General features: G+C 33.7%; 1 protein-coding gene across 9 annotated transcripts in view; it reads left to right on the top strand.

The window, feature by feature from the left end:
* Positions 1-26082, top strand: part of MAP2K4 (mitogen-activated protein kinase kinase 4) — a 67718-nt gene that overhangs the window by 5411 nt on the left and 36225 nt on the right. For 2 of the 9 annotated variants that reach the window (XM_026702113.2, XM_087922964.1), the window contains exons 2-4: positions 4494-4526; positions 11317-11416; positions 15778-15873. The exons of 1 other annotated variant lie outside the window; for it this stretch is intronic. In XM_026702113.2, coding sequence (XP_026557898.1) covers positions 4494-4526; positions 11317-11416; positions 15778-15873 — 229 coding nt within the window. Of the gene's footprint in view, positions 1-4493; positions 4527-7594; positions 7721-7836; positions 7916-11316; positions 11417-15777; positions 15874-26082 lie in introns of those variants that run through there. 6 more of the 9 variants (XM_087922959.1, XM_087922962.1, XM_026702114.2 and 3 more) reach the window with 6 other exon arrangements.

Raw genomic sequence — 26082 nt, 5'->3', positions numbered from 1 at the left:
TCATAGCATTTGCTCCTTGGAATAACATCTCCCTCTACCTAAGGTTTGGGCTAACCTGATCTTGCAGGCCATTACAAAATCTTTGAAAAACATGGTTCTACCCCTCAACTCCCTGCTGCAAGTCCTGGGATAGGTCAGGACATACCCATTTGATGTACAATGTCTGGTTAGGTTATGTTTGCTCATCCCTGCTATTCCTATTATGTTCTCTATCACATTTTGTCCTTTGTCTCTGGATCTTTGAACAGGGCTAGAATAGAAGTAATTTAATATAAAAAAGAGCAAATTAATTTCTTCTAGGGTTGATCCCTTAATATCGTTAAAATATAAGTTACAGTAATGCAAAATGTACTTTATTATAATCTGTTGTAAAATTTGAACATAGTTAAATATTCTGCCCTGGTCAGCATTATTTAACATACCTCCTTGTAGACCTGGGAAGCTTCATATGCAAGAAGTGGAGATTTTTAAAATATATATCTAACCTGCATCTACTTCTTTGTATTTTCAATGTATTGGTTCTGGTCTTGTCCTCTGGAGCAACTGAACAAGTGTACTCTAACATCTGCATAATGGTCCTTTTTAGATATCTAAAGACTGCTACAAAATTATCTCTCTTTTCTTTTCCAGGCTAACCATACTGACTTCCTTTAACAATTTCTCATTGAACTCCGTTTTCAGTCCTCTCACCTTGTTTGTAGCCTGCATCCATTTTATCTGTGGTGGTTAGCTACTGTCCTTTTAAATAACAAACCAGATTTATGTTTCTGGGAATAGTTTAAACATTTTCATCTATTTTAACTTTGTGTGGAAGCTTATCTTTCAGCACCCCTAATAAAGTTGATAATTGTTTTCAGTCCTGGAGTTGACTGGTGGTGGCCTTCTAGCACCTGGTTGAGCTTGGCTAAGCTACAGACTCCCAAAATTTTGTTTGGTTTCCTGATACCATAGTTCAGCCAGACTCAGGATGGGGTAAGAATTTCCCTTATAGTCCTTCCCTGGTGCGAAGGGCAACACTGGCTATAATAAAGGGGTATGTTGGCAGCAGTAAAGGGACCTAATTTTTTAGCAGCTGTTGGCCTCTCAGAACCAAAGTGCCTGAATGGGATGGTTGGATCAATCCTGAAAGCACCTTTGGTATTACGTAAGTAGAGTGGGACAGTAACTGTAGCACATGGTTTGCTCTTACTCAGCTTGTGACCTACTAAAACAGAAATTCTTTTTATGTGAACTACTGGAAAACCAGGTCTCCCCCATCCAATATTTTCTCCCTAGAGCCAATACTTTATATTTCTCCCTGTTAAAGTTCTTGTTTTAACTTACTGTCCAAGCCTGTATTTTATTATAATTCTCACAGCCATTAATCTAGGTAATTAATAAACATGGTGAACAATATTGGGTTCAGGATATAGCTTTGCCTTTCCATTTGATGCCATAAGCTAGGGAACCATTTGTTGGTCTTTTCTAGCGATGGATATTCAGCCAATTATGCATCCATTTAACAGTTGTATCTTCTGGTTCATGTTTTTTACCATTTTATGAATAAAGTTATCATGAGAGACTTTATCAAATGCTTTGCTAAGATCAAAGATGTTCATGGCATGCCCCTGGATCTAGTAAGCTGATAGTAATTATAGAGTTTAAAGTACTATATCATGACACTATTGTAATTGTCTTTGTGTTCTTTACTTACAGCTGTATTTCTGCTTCTCCCTCTCCCTGCGTCTCAGCCCTGGTGCTCTCTTCTCTTATCATATTATTTGAGTTTCATCGTTGGTAGTCTTTATGTCTCCTTTAGCTTGGTTGAACTTCAGGGAGTATAAATTTTCATGTTTCAAATTATATATATGTATATAAGCTATGAGTGGCTTGATATGTTTCTAACTGGTGGTCATAGCTGAGAAATGATTATTTCCTTTCGATTTGCTCATATTCCTAGATCCCTTGTTTTCTATTTGCAATCAGGTATTTGCATACAGGATTATAGAAGACTATGGGGATTTATTGTGAACCAGTTTCAGTTTCTAATTCACAATAAAGCAAAGGTCTTTTGAAAGGTTTTCTGTAATAACGTGAATAGAACACTTAACTGCACCTTGAGTTTATATAGAATTTTCAGATTGTGCACACACAGGAGTGCACATTCTCAAATATCAAGTGATGTACTTTCTTGCTATTGGCTAAGATGAATTAAAATATATGTGTATATTCATTTTATTTGTAAAGAATTTACAAATTTCCCTTTAGATTGAAACCTTCAATGTGATTATACGATAGAAAGACTAGTTCAAATCTTCAATTTGTCAGATGCTGTGGTAGTAACAGTAAATAAAATAAACCTGATACGATTTGGAGCAACCAAGTCCATTTGTGATGCTACAAGTCTTGAGTTGTTACTGAATCAGAAGCTCTCTATAATGTTTGATTATATTTATCCCTTATACCAGTAGTTCATTAAGTGTGACCTGAAATTATATTTAATAATAAAGATAGAATAGTGCATAGCTAAATAGAGTTTCGTGTCATGACTAAAGGCTTTTTACAGTACTTTTGATTGTTATATTTCTTGCTTTTGAATTTTGTAGGGTCATTTGGTGCTGTTTCAAAGCTAACACATTTTCAAACATTTTATTAAATGATGGTAGCTGAGGTCAAGAATCATCAAAGAAGGGTACTATAAATTCTCGTATTTGTATCTGCAGTACTGTAAAAATGCCCTTTAGTGCTTGCCTCTGGATATTGTAGTACACTAAAAATTAGAGTTGAATTTGTCATTAAAATATCTTGGAATTCTATAGGTTGCCAAGTTATTACAATTTTAATTCTCAATCCTAAAATGGAAAAATAGTGGCTATTACTTGTGCCATGTTTTATGCTGTCAACTACCAAAGAAAAGATGAGATAGAAATCTAAGAAATAAAGTATTATTTTAAGAGACGTTGCCTGAAGAGGTAATGATATGTTTTCTGAATGTACTAGTCTCAGTTAATTTGCAAGCAAGGGATTTGTACTGGATAGAACATTCATAAACCTGAGACAGGTAGGTAGGGAAGGGGAAGGTAGCCTTAAAAACATGCAGAGGACGCTTAAGATAAATTTCTGTAGCCAAAGGAAAGGTAATCATTCTTCAAACCAGCAAAAATAACATAAAGCAATTTGGTAAATTAACCAAACAAGGCAAAAATCAGTATATGCCTAATTTCATAAAGGTTGAAGAAACAAAATTGGAATTTATGCAAAATATAATTCTGGTTATATGAATTACACAACTAGGGAACTGTATATCCTTTAAAGCAGGGTTGGAGAACGGTGGCCCTTTTATGATGTGGGGATATCAGCTCCCTGAATTCCTGAGCCAATCATGCCAGCCAATTCTGGTAGTTGAATTCATAAAAGAGTCATCATTCCCACCCGTTTTAAATAGTTGCATATTGGTAACAGTTTTCAGTTGCTGCTAACATTTATTGATACGTGTTCTCTATTCAATCTATCTTCTAACTTCACGTCTGTTTCTGTCCACAAATTTGAGAAGTCTTTCTCCAGTATGCCTATGGGAGAATCCATACATATGTGTTGAATCTGCCTTTCTGCCCAGAGCTGAGTCATCAATATTTGCCACGCCTCTTCCTATCAGGCCAGAAAGTCCCCAGTCAAGACTTTTTGCTGCTCGTATCCATAGCTTGTTTCTTGCTGCTGTCCTTGATGACTTCGATTGTCACCCACATTTTGCTTTCTGTGCTGTCTGGCAATGAGCTGCTGCATTTATTTGCCACTTCCTTTGTATATAGAAGGATGTGGCATCTGCTAATATGCAGGTTATTTTGTTTTCTTGCCTTTTAAATTGGAAACCTTCGCATCTACCAGCACATAATCTGGCTTCCACACTCGGACCACTCTGTGATTATTGTGCCTTTCAGTCTGAGTGCAGTCATTAATTAAAAAAAACGTTCTCATCCATGCATTACAATGAAACCTAACCTAACCTGGAAAAAACTATGTTCAAAATTGTATTTGTAAATTTCAGAATGTTGCCACAGAAGTCTTCATGTGGAAAACTCACTAGCTATTTTTAATTTTCTGCTTTTAAATTAACAGCTAATATGCAACCTCTATCAATCAGTTGATCTGATCTGGATGTTCATGTAATCCTTTACAAATATTTTGGACAAAATAGTTGAACAGTTTTTTTTATAGATAAGCTTTTCCTAAGCTAAGGCACTCCAGATTCTCTGGAACTTCAAATTCCCTTGCCATTCTGAAAATTATATTCTCAGTATAGGTTGCAGGAGTATCCTAAGGAGATTGCAATTGATACCAACAAGAAAATCAATTATTAGAATTTGTTCTTTGCAATTCAGATTATTTTACCTATGTTAATCCTTTTATTTGGTATCTTAAGTTTTTTTTTAAAATGAACATTAAATGTGATTTTAAAGGTTACGAACATCTGTAATTTCCAGTAAATGAACTAGAACTTATCTTTTTTGCTTTAGGCTTTCAGATAAACTTCTGTGAAAAAGCACAAAGTAAGATACATGTTTTATAGTATTCTGCTATTTTAATTTATTTTTAAATCATTCTTGGTATTGGGAATGTGTCCACTGTTGATCTAACTAACAGGCCATGCATTAATACAATGGCAGTGCTTCCATTTTTCATTTTCCAAAATGAGATTCTATTTTGTAAATCTTTAGTTTATGTTATTTATCTTGAATAATAATGATAATTGTTCCCACAGTAATTAGCTTAAAATATATGTAATATTTTTGTCTTTTGGAAACTAAAAATGTATTTGAATTCTATGTAATATAAAAATACTTATTTTCATGTGATTGGTAGATATAAGTATTCAAGGAAACTACTTAAACACTAAAATGATTATTTCAGGGCTCCCCCTTCAGATATCAAGCTACCCATGGACTAATATACACTGCTCAAAAAAATAAAAGGAACACTTAAACAACACAATGTAACTCCAACTCAGTCACACTTCTTTGAAATCAGACTGTCCACTTAGTTAGCAACACTGATTGACAATCAATTTCACATGCTGTTGTGCAAATGGAATAGACAACAGGTGGAAAGCATAGGCAGTTAGCAAGACATCCCCAATAAAGGAGTGGTTCTGCAGGTGGTGACCACAGACTACTTCTCAGTTCCTATGCTTTCTGGCTGATGGTTTGGTCACTTTTGAATGCTGACGGTGCTTTCACTCTAGTGGTAGCATGAGACACAAGTGGCTCAGGTAGTGCAGCTCATCCAGGATGGCACATCAGTGTGAGCTGTGGCAAGAAGTTTTGCTGTGTCTGTCAGCGTAGTGTCCAGAACATGAAGGCACTACCAGGAGACAGGCCAATACATCAGGAGATGTGAAGGAGGCCCTAGGAGGGCAACAACCCAGCTTCAGGACCTCTACTTCCGCCTTTGTGCAATGAGGGACAGGAGGAGCACTGCCAGAGCACTGCAAAATGACCTCCAGCGGGCCACAAATGTGCATGTGGCTGCTCAAATGGTCAGAAAGAGACTCCATGAGGGTGGTATGAGGGCCCAACATCCACAGGTGGGGGTTGTGCTTACAGCCCAACACCGTACAGGACATTTGGCATTTGCCAGAGAACACCATGATTGGCAAATTCGCCACTGGTGCCCTGTGCTCTTCACAGATGAAAGCAGGTTCACACTGAGCACGTGACAGATGTGAGAGGGTCTGGAGACACCATGGAGAACGTTCTGCTGCCTGCAACATCCTCCAGCATGACCGGTTTGGCAGTGAGTCAGTAATGGTGTGGGGTGGCATTTCTTTAGGGGGCCGCACAGCCCTCCATGTGCTCACCAGAGGTAGCCTGACTGCCATTAGGTACTGAGATGAGATCCTCAGACCCCTTGTGAGACCATATGCTGGAGCGGTTGGCCCTGGGTTCCTCCTAATGCATGACAATGCTAGACCTCATGTGGCTGGAGTGTGTCAGCAGTTTCTGCAAGACGAAGGCATTGATGCTATGGACTGGCCTGCCCGTTCCCCAGACCTGAATCCAATTGAGCACATCTGGGACATCATGTCTCGTTCCATCTACCAACTCCACGTTGCACCACAGACTGTCCGGGAGTTGGGGAATGCTTTAGTCTAGGAGATCCCTCAGGAGACCATCCTCCACCTCATCAGGAGCATGCCCAGGCATTGTAGGGAGGTCATACAGGCACGGGGAGGCCACACACACTACTGAGCCTCATTTTGACTTGTTTTAAGGACATTACATCAAAGTTGGATCAGCCTGTAGTGTTTTTTTCCACTTCTAATTTTGAGTGTAACTCCAAATCCAGACCGCCATGGGTTGCTAAATTTGATTTCCATTGATAATTTTTGTGTGATTTTGTTGTCAGCACATTCAACTATGTAATGAACAAAGTATTTAATAAGAATATTTCATTCATTCAGATCTAGGATGTCTTATTTTTGTGTTCCCTTTATTTTTTTGAGCAGTGTATTTGGTTAGATTATCATGAGGTTCTTTTATTGGAAGTGTTGGACATGGACCTTGGATATTAAGCATCTAAAGAATATGTGCTATCCTTTTAAGTCAAAACTCTCTTTTCGTAGGTTTTACTTGAAACCTCTTAAGCGCATTCAAGCTTCCCTTTTCGTATCACCCATCATTTGTCCTCTGTTTATAACAGCTTTCCATTTGATAGATATTGTTGCATTCCAAGAGCCCATATTTGAGAGAGCAAGATTTAGAGAATAGGATTTCCAGGGTGAACATTTGCTATGTATGTGTATAAGACAACAATAAAAGGAACTATCATGCTCATCCTAACCCTATCCTTCAATATGAATATAATCTCCCAATATTCAAAAAATGTGTGAAGATGAGAAAAAAAAAATCATTTATATCACTTTTTATCTACCTCAGAATGATGTGGAAACATGACTTAGTGTATGCCATGAGTCTGAAATGTCTAGAAAGCTTAAACATTTTAATCAATCCTTGTCAGATTGTATTTGGATGATTAATGGAAGCTCTGCACCATTTTTTTTCATTTTTTCATCCTCTTATGGCTTTCATTTTTAATTGCTATGTACATTATATTTTTATAATTGCCTGCCATGATGTAGTGGGAGTTCTGTTAAAGAACACATTTTTTTTTCTCTGTTGGATAAACTTACTTAAACATATTCACCCTGCATATAATTTATATGTTTTTTCAAAGTTAATAAATATGCCTATTTAAATTAGAAGTGATAAATATTTCTGCAATAATTGTGGATGTTCAGTAATTTGTGACAAAATTTTATCTCTGAGATTTCTGACGAGACTCTTTCATTATAGGCAAGAAATACAAAGACTAATAAAGCATCTTTAAACAAATAAGTTAGATTATGGTCATATTGGGTTTCCTTTGGTTAATTAGTTTGAGATGCAGGATATGAAAAAGATGCTGCTGCAGAAGAAAGTAGAAACACTGAAGTAAAGTGTTAAGAGAATTTGCATAGTGTTTGGGAGGGGGGGTCCTTATGTTTTCTGTTCCAACAAGACAACCATTGTTCTATGGAATGCTGTTTTCCTCTTGTTCTTGCAGACTGTGATGTCTACATGGATAACAAACTTGAGTTCTTAGACAAGTTATATGGAAAATATAATTGATGTAGCTGGTAATTGTCTGAATAGTTCTTTAAAGTAAATGGGAATCACATGGTCCAAGATCAAGATTTGGTCCCATGGTATGGACAATTTTTGACCTATTGCTTGCCTATTTGACCTATTTTTGTTTAGAGCAAGAGAAACTAACCAAAGGACTTGGCTTCAATTTGTTTTGAGAGGGCTTTCCCCTTGGCACAAGTAGCAGCTGTAGGCTCCTGGTTGAGTTAAAAACAGAAACAAATGTTTAAAGACACATTTCCTCTGCTGCACTTGATGTGAGTTTCCCTGCCCTTCCCTATTTCAGATTATTATCTATGCTAGAAACATTGAATTTTAGCATTAAGTGTGGCTTCTTCCGATAATAAGATGTTAATATAAAATAAGACTTTCAGTTGCAATCTCTCTCTTTATTTTCTGGTTATTATGTTCTATATTGACATAATGTTTAATTGTATACCACCATAGATAGGCTTTTTTTCCACAGTTGTCAGGCTGAGTCATATGGGTGTCCTGTTCTTAGGAATAAGACATTGAAAATGACATTAGTATAGGCTTTATTGTTCACCAGAAGGAAGGAAGGAAGACTAAATAATTTAAATTATTAAATTATATTTTGGAATATAATTTTCATAGCAAGAGCTTGCATAGTTAAGAAAGCTCATCAATTTTGTATGATGTATCTGGCCATGAAATAGTTTTGCGGGCATTTTACAGCTTTTTGCAGTTTTTTTTGTACAATGTATTCTGTTTACAATTTACAACAATATATTCTATAGAGTATGAAATAAATGTACCATTTCCAAACAGCTTTAGAAATTTGGTTAAACCAATTAAATAGAACTTCATTCCATTTAAATACAGTATTTTCCATTTTTTCTGGAAGCTGAAAAGAGATCAAAATTGTGTAATCCTTTCACATTCAAGGTTAACCACAAAAAACGAAAAGATAAAAAGCCTATGAAAATTTATCAATATTTCATTTGAGAAGGGGACAGCATATACTGTACAACAATGTCCTCAATTTATTTATTTAACAAATTTATATAGCTGTGTCACGAAACATGACTCTGGGTGGCATACAATATATAAAAATAATATATAGTACATCATAAAATACTAAGTAAAACAGAAAAAGATAAAAGATAAAGGTATATTTATTTAAAACATGTATATAGTTGGAGAACATTGCGTGGTGCATTAGAAAAAAACTTAGAAGTAACATCCTAATTCTGATCAGCCTACTTATTAAAACACAATTTTTCATCTTCTGTAAAAGTTTTGTAAAAAATCAGTTTTAAGCATAGAAACTATGTATCTTCTTTTTCCAGATTATTTTTGATGGAGATTATTTTGGTACACACACACACACACACACACACACACACGCATATTATAAAACCCAATCGTTTTATATTTTGCTATAATTTCTGTATGCTATCAGGCCCAATTTTGCCCTTATTACAAAAAGTGGAGGATTGCAGGGAAGTTTTATTTAGAAATATATAACAAATAATGTTATATTTACATAATAATGTTCCATAGTTCTGTTACGTCATATGAACATAAGGCAAGAAAGAGACATAAATGAAGAACAGTAAATCAAACATTTAACCATATTAATGAATGCTAGTTTGCTCACTTCTTCCTTTGTTTAATCTGTCACTGTGAAAAAACCTTGGTAGAGATTTCTTCGGAAATGTAATATACCTGGCTTTCTCCAGTAATTCAATATAAAATAATTCTGCAAGATTCATGTTATCTTCCTTTTATTCTGCCTCATGGCTTCATTTGTCACTGTTCTTCCTACTGTTTCATGTGTTATTTATTGATTCTGTAAAGAAAAGATAGTATTATTTGCATCTGCTAAGTGTTCCCAGTTGTTCTTAAGAGAATTTTCTAAGGACCGATGCAATAAAATGTACAGTAGTACTTAAAAGTTTGTGAATCCTTTTGTATTTTTATATATTCCTCATATTTTAATATTTCTGATCCTCTATAGCAGGGATGTCAAACTGGCGGCCCCCAGGCCAGGTGCATCACACACACGCCATGGCCAGCTCAACTCTGCAAAGGCAAAAAATTTCATGATACGTCCCGTGATGTCACGTGACGCGATCGAGTTTGACATCTGTGCTCTACAGTGAGGGATCTACTAAAGCATTTTGCCCATTTAGCTTCTCAATCTAATGATCTCCAGTGAAGGAGAATGTATGTCTTCACAAAGCAGTCCACAGCTCTTACTGTCATGAAATTCTTTCTCTACTTTACTTTACTATAAATCAACTTTTGTCCACTTTTCATCAATTCTGAAAAGTCAATGGGGAAGCCAGATTCACTTAACAACCATGTTAGTAACTTAACAATTGCAGTGATTCACTTAACTACTATGACAAAATGGGGCAAAATTCACAACTTGCTTGTCTTGCTTAGCAATGGAAATTTGGGACTCAATTGTGGTCATAAGTCAAAAATTACCTAGTATATTTCATTAAAAAGTATATGCAGTAAAGTGTTTTATAAGTATGTTTAATGTTATTGTGGATTTAAATATCTCTCGAGGAACATGTACATTAAATTTTAGAAAATGCACCAGGCACTTGACTGCTCATAAGAGATATTATTATGCCAGGTATTACATCCATATATTATACTATGCCATGTTTTGTACAAACGTTTTGTTCATGCTCAAGGCCACTGATTAAAATGTTACAGCACAAAGTCTTCGCAGCCGTGGTAAAAAAATCCATCTTTGCAGCAATCCCAGTGGAAGCGTCTTTTGCATATCCACGTGCATGCACAGCCAAATTTGGGGAGTTCTTCACACAAGATTAGTACCTAGCTTTTAACTCAGAAGTACAGTATTTTTTACTCTGGGATTTCACATTTCCTGTATTAACTGGCCATGGGAACAACAACCTGGCACATTCACATTTGTTTTCTCAGTAATTATAGGTATTAGTAATTCCCACAAATACTAAATTTATTTGGTTTGGGTTTGGAATTTTGTGGTTTATAAACCATAATTTATGGTCTAGGCATTTTAGGTAAAAGAAACAAATTGTGCTTTATTCAATAAACTGTGATTAAATTATGGTTTATTGAATATAATCAATAACACACTCTTTATAACTATAGTGACATATGCACTTGTTCCTTGAATCCCATGCTACCCATCAGGAAATGGCAACAGAATGTTCTTCTCATCTGCCAGAAATCTCAGTCAGGTTTTGTGATTGATTGCTCAAAATATTTCCTATTCATTTGTGACCTTTTTCTTTTAATTTGCTCTCATGTTCTACATCCTACATCTCATAATTTCAACCAATTCGTGTTTGGTTTTTATATATAGTTGTTACATTATAATCATCTTATTGAAAATCGAAATTGAATATCTTTACTATTCACTTCTGAAAATAATGAAATTTGTTTAATACCCCAATGAAAGATAAATCTAGAGCAATCAAGTTATTTATCAGATGCAAATTTATTTTGAGCAACATAACCTGGTGCTAAATATGAAAACCTTACTGTTTTTGTAAGTGATGTCATAAAAATTGTTCAGTGGTAATCCAAACTGTTGCAAGGAAGAGGTTATTGTGCTTCCTGTTTTATTCTAATGTTTTTAATATAGTAATCTATGTTCTCTTCCCGACAAGAGTTTGTGTTTATTCCTCAGGTAAGCGCAGAGCACTGAAGCTGAACTTTGCAAATCCACCTTTCAAATCCACAGCACGATTTACTTTGAATCCTGGAGTTCCTTTTCAGAATCCACACATGTGAGTATAAAGTCAGAAGTTCCACAAGCTAGAACTATTGTCTCACATATATTTAATTCAAATCACAAAAACATTTATTTGGACTGAGGTTTTATTTCTTCTGTCTACCTACCATGTATTTTGAGAAATTAAGAATATGTTTACTATTATTGCTAAAATGATAACAGATGTAGAAAGAAGGTATTCCTCATAAGGAAGTCAGCATAAGGATATATTTAAATGAGGAGATCGAAAAGTTAGAAAAAAATGATACTAAAAAAAAATTCCTAAAGAATTTCAAATTTGTCTTTTAGATTTGTCTGTCAGGTTTTTTTTTTTATTGTAGGATTTACTTCCTGCAATAAAATATGTGAAATCTCCAGACTTCAGTCTTTTCACACTGGCCTCATATTTTCTGTGCCTTCTTTCTTCTCTTTTTGATAATTTTTTTCTTCACAAGAAATTATTTATAGTAGGCATCCATCAGTTCAAAAGATTTTCGTTACCAGTGACTTCCAAATTAGAATTTCTCTTTGTGATAGTAGCTTTTGTCATAACAGCTTCTAGGTTCAAATCCTGGCCTCCTTAATTTCCCTTATGCTTCTGGAAATATTGCTATGTTCTTTAAAGCTAAATGGCATTATCAAAATAGAAAATGGAAAAAAGCTTTTTCTGTAGTAATTAACTTTCAAAGACTATAGTGAATTTCAGATTGTTCCAATCCAATTCCTGTATAACTGGTGCTTGACATAAATACATCATTGTTATTCCTTTTCAGTGAATAAATCTATTCCATCATCTATGACAGTTTGTATGATATAAATTGCATTGGGTAATTAATAATCAGATCCATTGTATCATTTTTCTTGCCTTACAGATAGATTCCCCTTCTTTGAGAAATTTAGGTTACAAATTACAATTGTCTGATAAGAAGTTCCATTGAATTCAGTGCACCTGCTTCTGTGTATATGTGTCATTGCACTGAAGTTTTCAAGGTTAAATACTTTTGTCATATGTTCATCATTTACCTTTATTTTTAGGATACCATAAGTTAACAAATAAGACCTTTTCATCTAGAAATTTTTCACTTATCTTTTGAAAACCTTTATGGTTAGTATTCTTGAACTGTTTTAAGTTGATTATTCAGAATCAGATTAGTATATAGTATTAAAAGACTATGGACAGAGAGACCAAGACTTTGATTAGTTGAAATTTACTTTCCAGTCTTCTAGATTTTCTTTAAAAGTTAATTGCTCCTATTGATTCTAAATTGAACTTCAGTTCCAAACAACTGTGTTGATAAGTCTTGTGAAATAATGTGTCATTCCATTTATAAGAAAGCTAAGATAGAATGGTTCCTTTTATGAAGCAGGGGTTTTGTGTCTAGTTGCACCATTTTGGAAGTTTAAATTGTTAATCTTTGTTTCTTTCAGGATAATGGAAAAGGAAATATTTAATGATGCGTATATTCTTCAAAAAATTATCTGTAGATATATTTTCTTAGTTGCAAAATCTGGATTTGCTTAGGAGGCACGGATAAATTTAAAATTCATTTCTTTATATATATATAGAAATATATCTTCTTTAAAGGTCATTATTTAAAAATCTATTAAATTTGGCTGTGTCAGTAAATATAACACAGCCAAAGTATGTTATTTTTTGTTCCATCTTGAGAAGTTATATTTCGTTTTGTATTGCAAATGTTACTTTATTTGTTGTCTTTGTGATTATAATGCTGTATAACATATATACAATATATCTGAATTGATTCTAGAATATGAGTTTGACAGAAAACTGTTTTATTATCATTTATTGTATTTGAATATTTTTCAGTTGTGGTTATTAGCATTTGGTCAGAATCATTCTGAGTTAGTTTTTCTGAATTAGTTTATATAGTATCTAGAGTAGATCCCCCGCCCCCCGGCAGTGTGCTTTGATAGTTCATGGTTTTTAAACATAATTTACTTTTCCATTGCTTGTTTCACCATGTACTCTTAATATGGGCAATCCTTCACTATGTGAGGATTCATATAAGGTCTGTATCTCATTAGTATCATTTCTCATATTTACATATATTTTGCATCTGTTGCTTGGCTGCAGTACTTTAGATACAGATATATTTATAATCAATCTTTAATAAAATATACTAAAATTATTTTGAAGGCTGGACAGATCAATATAGAATATTATATACAGAAAACAATGTATAGAATATATACATATACAGAAAAAAGGAAACGACACTAACACATACTGCTGTAATAGTGATTTGAGCTTGGGGCAGAAAACTCATTTATATATTTACTATTGGTAATTTAAGAAGCTATGATGAATTAGATAGAAAACAGAATATGGAAATACTAATTATGCTTCTTGCTTTCTATTGCATTGCTATCAAATTTTAAAGTATTGGGCATAAAGCCTTTAATTTCAGCATACATTCAGAGGTGGGATCTAGAAACATACTATGCAGCTATTTGCAGAACTGTGTCATAAACCCAGGGAAATATTTATGCATCTTTCTTCCAAGGGGGCTTCATTGTAGTCTAGCTGCAGGATATAAATTGAATCTCTGATCTTTAGAATTCATTAGATTTTAGTTTGGCTGCATTCCTTCAAAATTTATTTTCGATTATCATTTCATAATTGCTATTAAGTCATTTATGTTTTCTATTTTTGCTTAACACTATTGAACTAATTACAGTAAGAGAGGGCAAGAGATGATGTAGTAATTTAATCTTTGGTTTGTAAGTGCCAATTTATGAGCTTTTTTCTAAAAGCTATTAGTTTGTCTTCAGATACAGAGTTGGTCAGATTATCCAAGGGCAATAGCTTTGTAGAAAGAAATGTTACCCCTAATTAGTGTTGGCTTGCTAAAATAAAATTAATTTGGTCAGGCTAATATATTAAAACAATAAATAACTAATGAAAACGTACAAAGGTTCTTGATTATTAGCCGCAAGATGCTGTAGGAATTCTCAGGTGTTAACAATCCCTTTAGATCATCTTGTGGCAGTTCAAGTTAAAAGTGACTCTGCTTTCATTAAGCAATATCAGGCGAGATGTGCAATTAATCTGGGCCATAAATATTTTTGTATCTAAAATAAAAATAGGTTATTGATATTTTAACCTTGTAATTTTTCAGCGTTCCTTTGGAGTCCCACTTGTTGGCTCAGTATCTGAGTTGAGATGTGCTGTAGAAATATGCCAAAATATTCTGGAACTCTAGAGAACTGGCAATTTCCCATGAAAGGAGAAAAATTAATAACATGCGTATTTCAAGGATTCAAGCAACTATATTCCCACTTTTTAAAACTGATCATAATAAGTAAGGAATAAAGTGAAATCTTCTATCGTGTCTGAAAAATATATTTGCAGTAAATTCCTTTTAAGAATTATATGAAATTATCATATTAAAATAATAATTACTGCTGAAACAATTAAAGTATATTACTTTGTCTGAAACAGTTAGAATGCAGGATTAGACAGATTAATTACTATAATTCTTTAATTCATGTCTAGTGCCACATATAAGTAACTGCATTTCAATATTTGAAAGGACAGATTCAAATGTGTCATTTTAGGAATTGTGATGACTCTATATGATGTATCAATCTTGCTGTAGTAATCTTTAGCTTATCTTTGGACAAGTTGCCTCAAAATTGAGTTTTCCATATATATTGTAAAAAAAAAATCCAAAAAGGGTAGTTGGATTCTCCCACACACTCCCCTTCTGTTAAAATTCCACATATGATTAAGTGCTTATTCTCTCTCTTTTTAAGTCTCTAGTTGGATTTTATTTTTAAAAAATTCTCAAAAAATATAAAAAGCATGAGCTGTCTTTTTATACTTGCTAAGCAGAATGCTCAGGAGATTTTGATATAGTCATTTCTATGTGCATTACTTCCTGTCTATTTTTGTGGAAAGATTCTTAATACCCCCACCCCCCTTTCAAAAGTATGGTGAAACAGTGTGAAAAAAATACATGTCATTAAGATTATCAGTTCACAAACAATTCAACTGTAGTTTATTCATATGTTAACCAAAGGTACTTCACTGCAAATTAAAATGTAATGAATTTACTTAGAAGTTCAGATAGATTTCCATATGACTTACTTTCAAGTAAGCTTCAGATTGTAACATTCTGCTTTTATTTAACATAGTGCAGTTTAATGTACATTGATTTTAACAAGGCTTTCAAATTAACTTACATACTATAGTGTCTTTTTATTTTTCAAGTAGAAACATAAAGAAGATAAATAATGTGTATATTTTGTCTGAAGCAGGCTTTCTTCTCAGTGACTTTCTACGCATGTTCTTGCATTATATGGTAACAGCACTGTGTTTTCCTGTCATTTTTATAATCCTTTTCCTGGCTGAAGTGATACTCAAGCAACAATGGGTAGTAATCACATTGCCCCCTTCACCTTCAAAAGGAGAGAGGCGGAGATGATCGTGAAACTTTCCAGCAGGCTACAGTAAGCATAACTGTGTGTTAGCCCATAATATGTTAATAATAGCCAAAAAGAGATCATCAGCACAATTATAGTACCTTGCAGGAATTTTTCATATCATGAATTAATACAGCTGTAAAGTTATGCAAATGACTCAATTTATATACTTATTTTTACCTGTATATGAATGAACTTATTGTTGTGTTCATATCTACAGTACTGTCTGTTCCTTTTAACTCTCACTGGCATTAAAATTATTATTATTGTGAAAATAATAGTATTTTTCAAAATTACTTTGTATTGAGTTACAGCAGTCTTCTTTTAAAATTAAACATAATTAAAGGCAAAACGTTTAAAGAACAGAAAACAATATATGACGCAGTGCATAGATGTGATAAAAGCAAGGATGATTTGCAAAAATGAAAAGATTGAGAGGTACGGTGAATGATGTTGGTAAACTAGATTTACTTACATTTTCTTTTCATCACATTCCTTTAATTTATTTGCCATATTATTCCATTTCTGAACTCTGCATAATATTAGTTACTTTAAAACAGTTGTATGAGGTTTATATATGTAACTCAGTAATTTGTTTTATTTATAAGATTAAATTTCGATGGAATTCAGTTCATTTCTTCTTTAATGCCAACAGGTGGTTCTCAAAAAATAGTTTTCTTTGACAGCTGAGCCTAACATCAATGTAAAGATCTTGCAGATTGCAGACCTTCACTTGCAGATCTTGTCTGTCCTTTTCAAAATCATTGTATATTTCATAATAATACATCCTGAAGATATCATGTTCATTATTAAAAGTGGATAGTTGCAAAGGACATAGCTGAGAAAAAGATGTGATTGTTTTAAAATTACCAAATATGACAAGAGAATAAAAGGAGTTTTGCAGTTTTCAATTCATGCTTAGTTCATTCACATACAGAGGTCTGGATATGCATGTAATTTGATAAATAAATATACAGAAATATTGAATACACTTTGTATTTATTTGATAAAAATTTTGCACTCTATAAATGGTAATGAGTGAGTTCAGTGTACTTCAAACGAACATATTTTATTCTCCTGGAATATACTTTAAGTATTAAAAAATATTTTTCAAATAGATATTTTAATTTTATTTAAATGATATGTCAATTTCTAAGATTCAGATTATCAGAGGGAACCATAATGTGTTTAGATAATAACACTAATGTTAAGCGTAATACCAAATTAAATCTAAAAGTTATATTTATTTATTCAAAAAGATTCCTCTAAAACTTACAAACAAATATCTATCTTTCAATAGGAGTTACAGAGAGATTATTCACAATTTTGTAAAATTATCAAGTTTAGAAAATGATGAGTGAAAGTGCAAGTTGTATCTGCTAAACACATTTATAAATTATGCAAAGAAAGGACTGCATTTATAAATTATGCAAAGAAAGGACTGCATTGTGTGAAATTTTTCCTGAATCTGTTTTCCAATAATATATATTATTCGTAAGCAATCCAGTAAGTATGTGAGCCTTCTAACGCATGTGCACGTGTGCACACACACGTGCGCACACACACACACACACATGAATATGCCTGAAAAACCTCAAAATGTATCTCCTAAGACCAGCAGTAATAACATTTTGAGAAGTTTTTCAGACATATTCAGAAGTGTCCTTAGGAAACCATGTTTCTGAGTCAGTTATATTATATTACAGAGATGAAGTACCTGTGGCCCCAGAGATACTGTTAAACTATCTCCCAATGTACTTCACAATTACAATACTCATTGAGGCTGCTGAGATTTGAGCATTGCCAGGAAAAACTACAATTTCCTAATTCTACATATCTTAGATAATGTGGAACTAAAGAATGGATATAATTGTGCTAGTTCTTCTTTATACAATCAGAAAAATAAAAATTTCTAATGCCTCATTCTACTAAGAAAGCAGTTGATTTTATACATTATTAGATAAATAAAATAATTTCCTATTTTATAGGTGCCTTGGTTCCATAAAATATTCCAATTATAAACTCTCTTCTCTTATAATACTTGTCAAAGGATAATAAATCTTAGTACATAAATAAGCCTGATAACATTTATTTCATTTCATGAATTGTTTCCCAAAATCCAGAAGATAGATGAACCTCTCTTTTTATGCCTAGATTATATATAATGATATTGTGCCTAGATATATTATTCTGATGTTGTGTTATAGTTCTGGTATACATTTACTTTATGCATTAATCAGATGTTATGAAGCTCCATACAATAAACAGGGAGCAGTTTCATAGATACGAATCCATAATCACAACTGGCTACCATGCTTTGGTAGATTCTGCAGAAAAGAAACTGCTCATGTGTAAACTTTTGCGGATGTTCATGCCCAGTTACCGAGAACTAGTAGTGTTTAAAGCATATGCCAAGACAGTGAAATGGCCTTAGTTATTGCTTAGGGATTTTTTTGGAGGGGGGATTATTTTTAAATATTAATATGCTATATGTATTCATATACTCAGTATATTATATGATATATTGTTATATTAGAATGAGGAAGAATGGTAGGCAATTCTCTATGTTTTCCCTTTCCTAAATTTCTACAAGGCTGAAGCTGTCTTTTTACCAGTCTCATATATCTTTTTTGACATTATTGAAAGGAGGAATTTAAAGTAGGCCTAGAAAAAAGAAGCAAAATTCAAGAATGCAGGAGCTTTCTCTTCATGTATAAGCAAGGTTTTTTTTACTTCTTATTTTGTCTCTGAGGAAGATTGTCTTTCACTGTTAAACGTTGAGGGTCTCATAACTATGATGTGATTTCTGTTACTTTTACTCTGACATTTTCGGAAAACTCTAAATTATGACTAATATTCTAGTAAGTTCATTCCTAAACATTACACACATTTTAAGAATAAGTTTTAAAGTCTACACCAGTCTTTCTTTTGATAGAAATTGGATTTCTTAATATGAAGATCATTAATGAGTTGTTGCTGTTATTCTTATGGATTTAATTATGCATATGGTCAGGTTATAATCAGTTATTCAGCCATTCAAACTTGTGATGGTGCTGAACAAGGGAGACTTATGAAGGATTAGAGTTCTAGCTGTTGTGTCCCCCACATTCGTGTGATCACAATTTTCAATGTTTCCTGTTGGTTTCCCCAAAACAAAGTCGAAGTGCGGTCACACGAGGTCCTTGCTTAATGATCCCTGTTATCCTTATTTAACGACAGAAGCAGGACTTCCAGAATTGCTGTTAGTAAGTGATGTCATTTGTTTTATGAGTGTGGTATTTAGGGGTAGCAAATGTGATTCCAGTTGCTGTTGTAACCTAGAGACTACCTGTATTGTTTATTCTAAATTATGTATGTGTGTGTGTGTGTGTGTGTGTGTGTGTGTGTAGCTTTTCTAGCAATTGGGGAAATATTTGAATATATTTACTTTTCCATATAATAGGTTAGGGTATATAATTAAGGAATACTCTATTTGCTGAATGTGTCATTACATAATCTGTATCTCTATGCTCAGGCAGCAGAACCTTGACTTGACTAAAATAGCACTAGCATACTTGAGATAAAGCTAAACTTCAGTTGCATTTCTGGTATTCAATTGGGGCAAAACTGGCCAGAATCATTATTTTTAGGAGAGAATGCTACTTGTAGTACAGATATGACTAAGGCTGATTATCTAGTGTTCGTTTATTAAAAAGACTTTGTATGAAGTCTTTGATTGGTCAGAGATAAATACCTCTGGACTCAGCTGGTGACCACTCCAACACATATAATGGAAGAAGAGTTAATGTTAAGAAAATGAATTAATGAGAAAAATAGATATGTAGTTTGCTTGTGAAATTAAGAGAAAGAAAGGAAAATATGTAATAGACTTAAATAAAGGTAATTTGATCTCAAAGAGAGATGAAGAGTACATTAAGTATGTTGGAAAATATGGGTTAGAATCATATTCATTGTACTTTCAAATGAAAGTAAGACTACATAGGTGGGAGATGTCCCATGTTACACATCAGTAATGTAAGGATTAAGGATGAGTGCTAGGAAATTGCACTAGAAGCCATGTTTGCTTGTTTAAAAAATTTGTATATGCACTTACTTGATCACAGTGACTCAAATGAATGTCATATGGAAAAAGACTATTCTATTAAGTAACATGAACGGATAGATGAAATGAGAGAGTACAGAAAAATGATTGAGCTACTTGGTTATCCAAAAATAAATGATTGATGAATATCTGCTTTTTAAAAAGTTCTGCTTCAGATGCATAGTTGAAGCATTAGTCTATTTGAGCATACTTTTGGGAAAGGAATCATTATGAACCTATAAGCTTGATTGATTTGATTAATTAAAGTAGAAATACTGCAGGAAGAGAAGTTGTGAAAGTAGTAAGATTGATCCTGTTTATAAATTAGTGAGAAAGGTGAAATGAAAAATTAGTTGAAGAGGCAAAGCTTAATTTGGTGTAGTGTTTGCTCTAGCATATGGTATGATTAAAGATTTCAATTCCAAAAGCTTATTTCTTGAAAACTAATAATTTAAAGTAATAACACCTGCAGGCAAGAATTCTATGTGATGGAGTAGCCTTTGGAAATTGTCTGTATATATAAGTTGGTAGGAATGAGAAAGAGAAAACATGTGATAACTGTGACATCAAGTTCATCATTTTTATTGGTGTGTATTTCCAAACTGTTTCAAAATATTGGTTCCAATATTTAAAACATAGAAGCAATTTGGGATTTCCTTTACCCATGTCAACCTGTTTGTGATTTAAGATCAGATATGGAACTTTCTGACTGTATTAAAATTAAAATCTTTGAAAGTGATTATTTTGGTCAATTAACATCTACCCATTAAAGTCTCATTACTGTCATTTTTAAAGAAAGCCCAAAAGATTCATTTCTTTACTTTTCCTGAATAGGGTTTTCCTTCTATTCTAGTGCCAGAGCTTGCACTAGCAGATATAAGTAACTAGCTGCTGCTGCAGTATTTATTTATTAATTAAGCTTATACACTGCTTGATTCCCTATAACTCTAGAAGATTTACAGGTTAAAACAAAAACCTACAATAAAACAACATAAGTAAAAAACAAGGAACAAAAGATAACAAAAAACAAGGCTGTACCAAAAGCAGACCTACTACCCTTGCCAGATCTTCAGGACACTTGGAAACACCAGGGAATACCTGGATCTCACAAGGGTGGGAGGACCTTATTTCAGACTAGAGCATTTTGTAGTATTTTACAAACTGATAGTAATAGTGGCAATAATAACAGTATGATTTCCTGTTTATAAGTTGCTTTGGGTGATGTTTTGCCGTTAAAACCAGCCAAGAAATATAAGGGTAGACCTTGATTAGTGACTGGCCTGGAAAGTTATCATTTCCAGTTACAGCAGTGATGAAAAAGGAATTTTGTGACCAATGCCTACATTTATGACCTTTGCAGCACTTCTCTCTTCTATTTTTGCCATTACAATCGGTTATATGTTGTACTGTCGCTAAGCTCTCCCACTCCCCCTGCATCACCCCCATTTTCTCCCATCTTGGAAAGATTGTCTGAACAAGCTATTTCTTTGTATAATAAAATTCATAGATAACTGAAGAAAGGGAAGAGCAGACCCTGTCTAGAAAACCATTAGACAAGAGAAGCAAGAACCTACAGGTGAAACTCAAAAAATTAGAATATCGTGCAAAAGTTCATTTATTTCAATAATGCAACTTAAAAGGTGAAACTAATATATGAGATAGACTCATTACATGCAAAGCAAGATAGTTCAAGCCGTGATTTGTCATAATTGAGATGATTATGGCTTACAGCTCATGAAAACCCCAAATCCACAATCTCAGAAAATTGGAATATTGTGAAAAGGTTCAATATTTTAGGCTCAAAGTGTCCCACTCTAATCATCTAATTAAGCCATAACACCTGCAAAGGGTTCCTGAGCCTTTAAATGGTCTCTCAGTCTGGTTCAGTAGGAATCACAATCGTGGGAAAGACTGCTGACCTGACAGTTGTGCAGAAAACCATCATTGACACCCTCCATAAGGAAGGAAAGCCTCAAAAGGTAATTGGAAAAGAAGTTGGGTGTTCCCAAAGTGCTGTATCAAAGCACATTAATAGAAAGTTATGTGGAAGGGGAAAGTGTGGAAGAAAAAGGTGTACAAGCAGCAGGGATGACCGCAGCCTGGAGAGGATTGTCAGGAAAAGGCCATTCAAAAGGGTTGGGGACTTTCACAAGGAGTGGACTGAGGCTGGAGTCAGTGCATCAAGAGCTACCACACATAGACAGATCCTGGACATGGGCTTCAAATGTCGTATTCCTCTTGTCAAGCTGCTCCTGAACAACAAACAACGTCAGAAGCCTCTTACCTGGGCTAAAGAAAAACAGAACTGGTCTGTTGCTCAGTGGTCCAAAATCCTCTTTTCTGATGAGAGCAACTTTTGCATCTCATTTGGAAACCAAGGACCCAGAGTCTGGAGGAAGAATGGAGAGGCACACACTGCAAGATGCTTGAAGTCCAGTGTGAAGTTTCCACAGTCTGTTGATTTGGGGAGCCATGTCATCTGCTGGTGTTGATCCACTGTGCTTCATTAAGTCCAGGGTCAACGTAGCTGTCTACCAGGAGATTTTGGAGCACTTCATGCTTCCTTCCACAGACGAGCTTTATGGGGATGCTGACTTCATTTTCCAGCAGGACTTGGCACCTGCCCACACTGCCCAAAGCACCAAAACCTGGTTCAGTGACCATAGGATTACTGTGCTTGATTGGCCAGCAAACTCGCCTGACCTGAACCCCATAGAGAATCTATGTGGTATTGCCAAGAGAAAGATGAGAGACATGAGACCGAACAATGCAGAAGAGCTATTGCAGCATCCTGGTCTTCCATAACACCTCAGTGGTGCCACAGGCTGATAGCTTCCATGCCATGCCGCATTGAGACAGTAATTGCTGCAAAAGGGGCCCAAACCAAGTCCTGAGTACATATGCATGCTTATACTTTTCAGAGGTCTGATATTGTTCTATGTACAATCCTTGTTTTACTGATTGCATGTAATATTCTAATTTTCTGAGATTGTGGATTTGGTGTTTTCATGAGCTGTAAGCCATAATCATCTCAATTATGAGAAATCACAGCTTGAACTATCTTGCTTTGAATGTAATATATATTAGCTCATATATTATATCTCATATATTAGCTTCACTTTTTAAGTTGCATTACTGAAATAAATGAACTTTTGCACGATATTCTAATTTTTCGAGTTTCACCTGTACAATTCAAACCTGCAGTCAAAGAAACTTAGGAAGGACCCACCCTAAAGGTCTAGAAGTTAAAAGTGAGCAGGAATTGTGCACTTTCAGATTTGTAACATTCTGTTAATATAGCCATACAGTAAATTAGATTTAGCTTATCTAGTAGTGTTTCCTGTCTGGTTAGCCAGGAGGGCCAAAATCAATCTTGCCAGTCTGAAAGTACAAAATTTCTTCAGGTACTCAAGGCTGCTTGCCAAGTTCCTTAATTCTCACATGCAGCAACTGCAAGGTAAACTGAATCCCTATTGATTAGTAAAACTTCTATTTTGTAGAAGGAATGAATATTATCTCTACCCCTAGTTTGTTCACCAATTCTGATTAAAACAAACTATTGTTCTAAATCAGGCGTGTCTGATGCACAGGCTGCATGCAGCTCTGGACAGCTATCAGTGTGGCCCCACAAGATCATAAATTTTTAATTATGCTCATCTGGGTTCTCATTGCTGATGAGAGGTAGTTAGGTCTTTTTTTACCTCAGCTCCTCTCCATCAATAATCAGCAGCCAGATGAGCATAGATTTACTCCAAGATTAACATCAGATCAACAATCAAGAAGTAAGCAATATCCAATCAAGAAACTGCCAAACAAGCCCAGCCAAAAAACCTCTAAGATCAACCCCATCAGCACTAGAATATAAATTGAGAGCAAACCCTGTTCCTTACTAGCACTGATGAGGTCACTTTGGGTAATAAAAAGTCTGCAAAACAAAACAAAAAAAACAACCAAGCTCAGAGAGTACCAAAGACCCCTCATACATGCGAAGTGATGTGATACATGAAATGCTAATGCCACATTCCAGTTCCTCATCCATTTGTGGATGTTCTCTCTCTCTCTCTCTCTTTTTTTTTAAGTTTTATTTTTTTTAACAAACATAGACAAACACAACATAAAAACATCAAGCCATCTTCCACATATGTACATACGGCGTGTCGGTTGGTTTACAAATTGTTTTGTGCATCCACTTCATAGTCATCACTTACAATTACTTGGATATGTTCTCAGATTATCTGTCAAATATTCCTAAATACATTGATATCATTATTAATCATTCATTTGACTATACTATTATTCATTCATGTTTTGCAAAATAATCCATATTTTAATTGATTTATTTTATGACAATTCATATTATCATCCCAAATCTATCCTATAATTATATTATGATTATAATAAAAATAATACATCTTTATATATTCTAAAAATCTACATATTTCATTACCATGTTTTATTGTCTAACCATTGATAAAATAAATCCCAAATCTTACAAAATTGTTTATCTTCTTGTTCTCTAATTTCAAATGTCAATCTACTCATTTCAGCACATTCCATTATTTTCTTGATAACTTCCTCCTGCATTGGTATTTTCTCATTTTTCCACTTTTTAGCAAATACAATCCTAGCCGCTGTTAATATATTTACAATCAAATATTTCAATTCCTTACTGTATATTTCAGGTAAAATTCCCAATAAAAATATCTCTGGTTTCAAGTCTATATGTTTTTTTTGTCATTTTTTCCAACCATGTGTGGATTTTAGTCCAATATCTTTTAGCATCTACGCACGTCTACCACATATGGTAATATGAGCCAGGTATCTGATGACATTTCCAGCATTTTTCAGATTTGTTCTTGAACATTCTTGCTATTTTTTTTTTGTAAATTTTATTTTGAGTTTTCACACAAAAAAATACAAATAAAACATCTTTTTTGAAAGTAGCATAATCCCGGGTTACATTTCTTCGTACTGACACAAATTCAATTTCATGCTCATTTTTATGTTCTATTCCATATCTTATTACTGTTTTACATTTTCTACATAGCTTCTCCCCTCTTTTAATTTTCTCAATTTTATTTTAATTATCTCGTCTCAATTCAAATCATTATATTTATACTTTTTGTCTGTCCTGTTCAATTTCATATTATCTTTTCTCATTAAACAAAGTTTCTCCTGTAGTTGCTGATTGGAGTATGACACCTTTAAATCTTTTAAGTGTATCCATTTAATTCATTTAAGCTTCAATATATACCTTAAAGTTATAACATTCAATATAATACATAACTTCCATTCGGATTCTGCTTGGTACATTCTTAAAATACACACTAGATTCTTAAAAAAAAAAAAGATTACAAATATATATAATTAAAACAACACATTCCATTCCAATTCAATTCTATCATTAATGTTAATATTCATTAAAATCTTAACTTCTTTAACATTACTTTTCAATTAAATATCATACTTCTATGGGAACAGTTATAAGCTTTCCATAATTAATTCCCCCCCTTCACTTATATTTTATAAAACATTAACTAATTAAAATGTTCCCGTCCCTTCCAAATTCAATTTTCTCATTTATTTTATTTCATTTATTTTATTGACAAACATTTCACTAAATTACACTATTTTATCCCTCATTTTAATCATACATTGTTTCCAATTTTCTAAAGTTATTTCTATTACTAATATAACAATACAATCTTATGTACCTTTACAGAATCCCTTTTTCAGTTAGATTTTCACCCATTATCTCTAAATAGGCCCTGTTTCTCTATATCTTGTTTCTGTCCTTTGTAACTTCTTTTCCTTTCCTTCTTCCCTCTCTTCTTCTCTCTCCCCCTTTTACCCCCTTGTCTCTCTACCTCTATTTCTCTCTTCTGTATTCCCCTCTTCTGTTGCTTTTTAGTATTATACTTATTTTTTGAATTATTTTTCTTTTCTTTGGTTGTTTCTTTAAGTCTTAAATTCTCCATTCTCTTTCCCTCCTTTCCCTTTTCTTCCCCACATAGAATTACTTGTTCATTAAAGATGGCTTCTTCTTTGTCCCAGTCTTCTTGTTTTGCATACGTTTCTTGTTGTTTCTCATAGTTCCAAATCTCCATTTCTAAGAATTGAAAAACGAAGCCAAAAGAGCCCTTCTTTTCTTGTGC

The sequence above is a fragment of the Pseudonaja textilis genome, chromosome 2 (assembly GCF_049901715.1).
Source record: "Pseudonaja textilis isolate UNSWEBS1 chromosome 2, rPseTex1.2, whole genome shotgun sequence".
In the NCBI taxonomy this organism is placed as follows: Eukaryota; Metazoa; Chordata; class Lepidosauria; order Squamata; family Elapidae; genus Pseudonaja; species Pseudonaja textilis.
The sequence above is the reverse complement of the archived record's forward strand: the minus strand, read 5'-3'. Positions and strand labels throughout refer to the sequence as shown.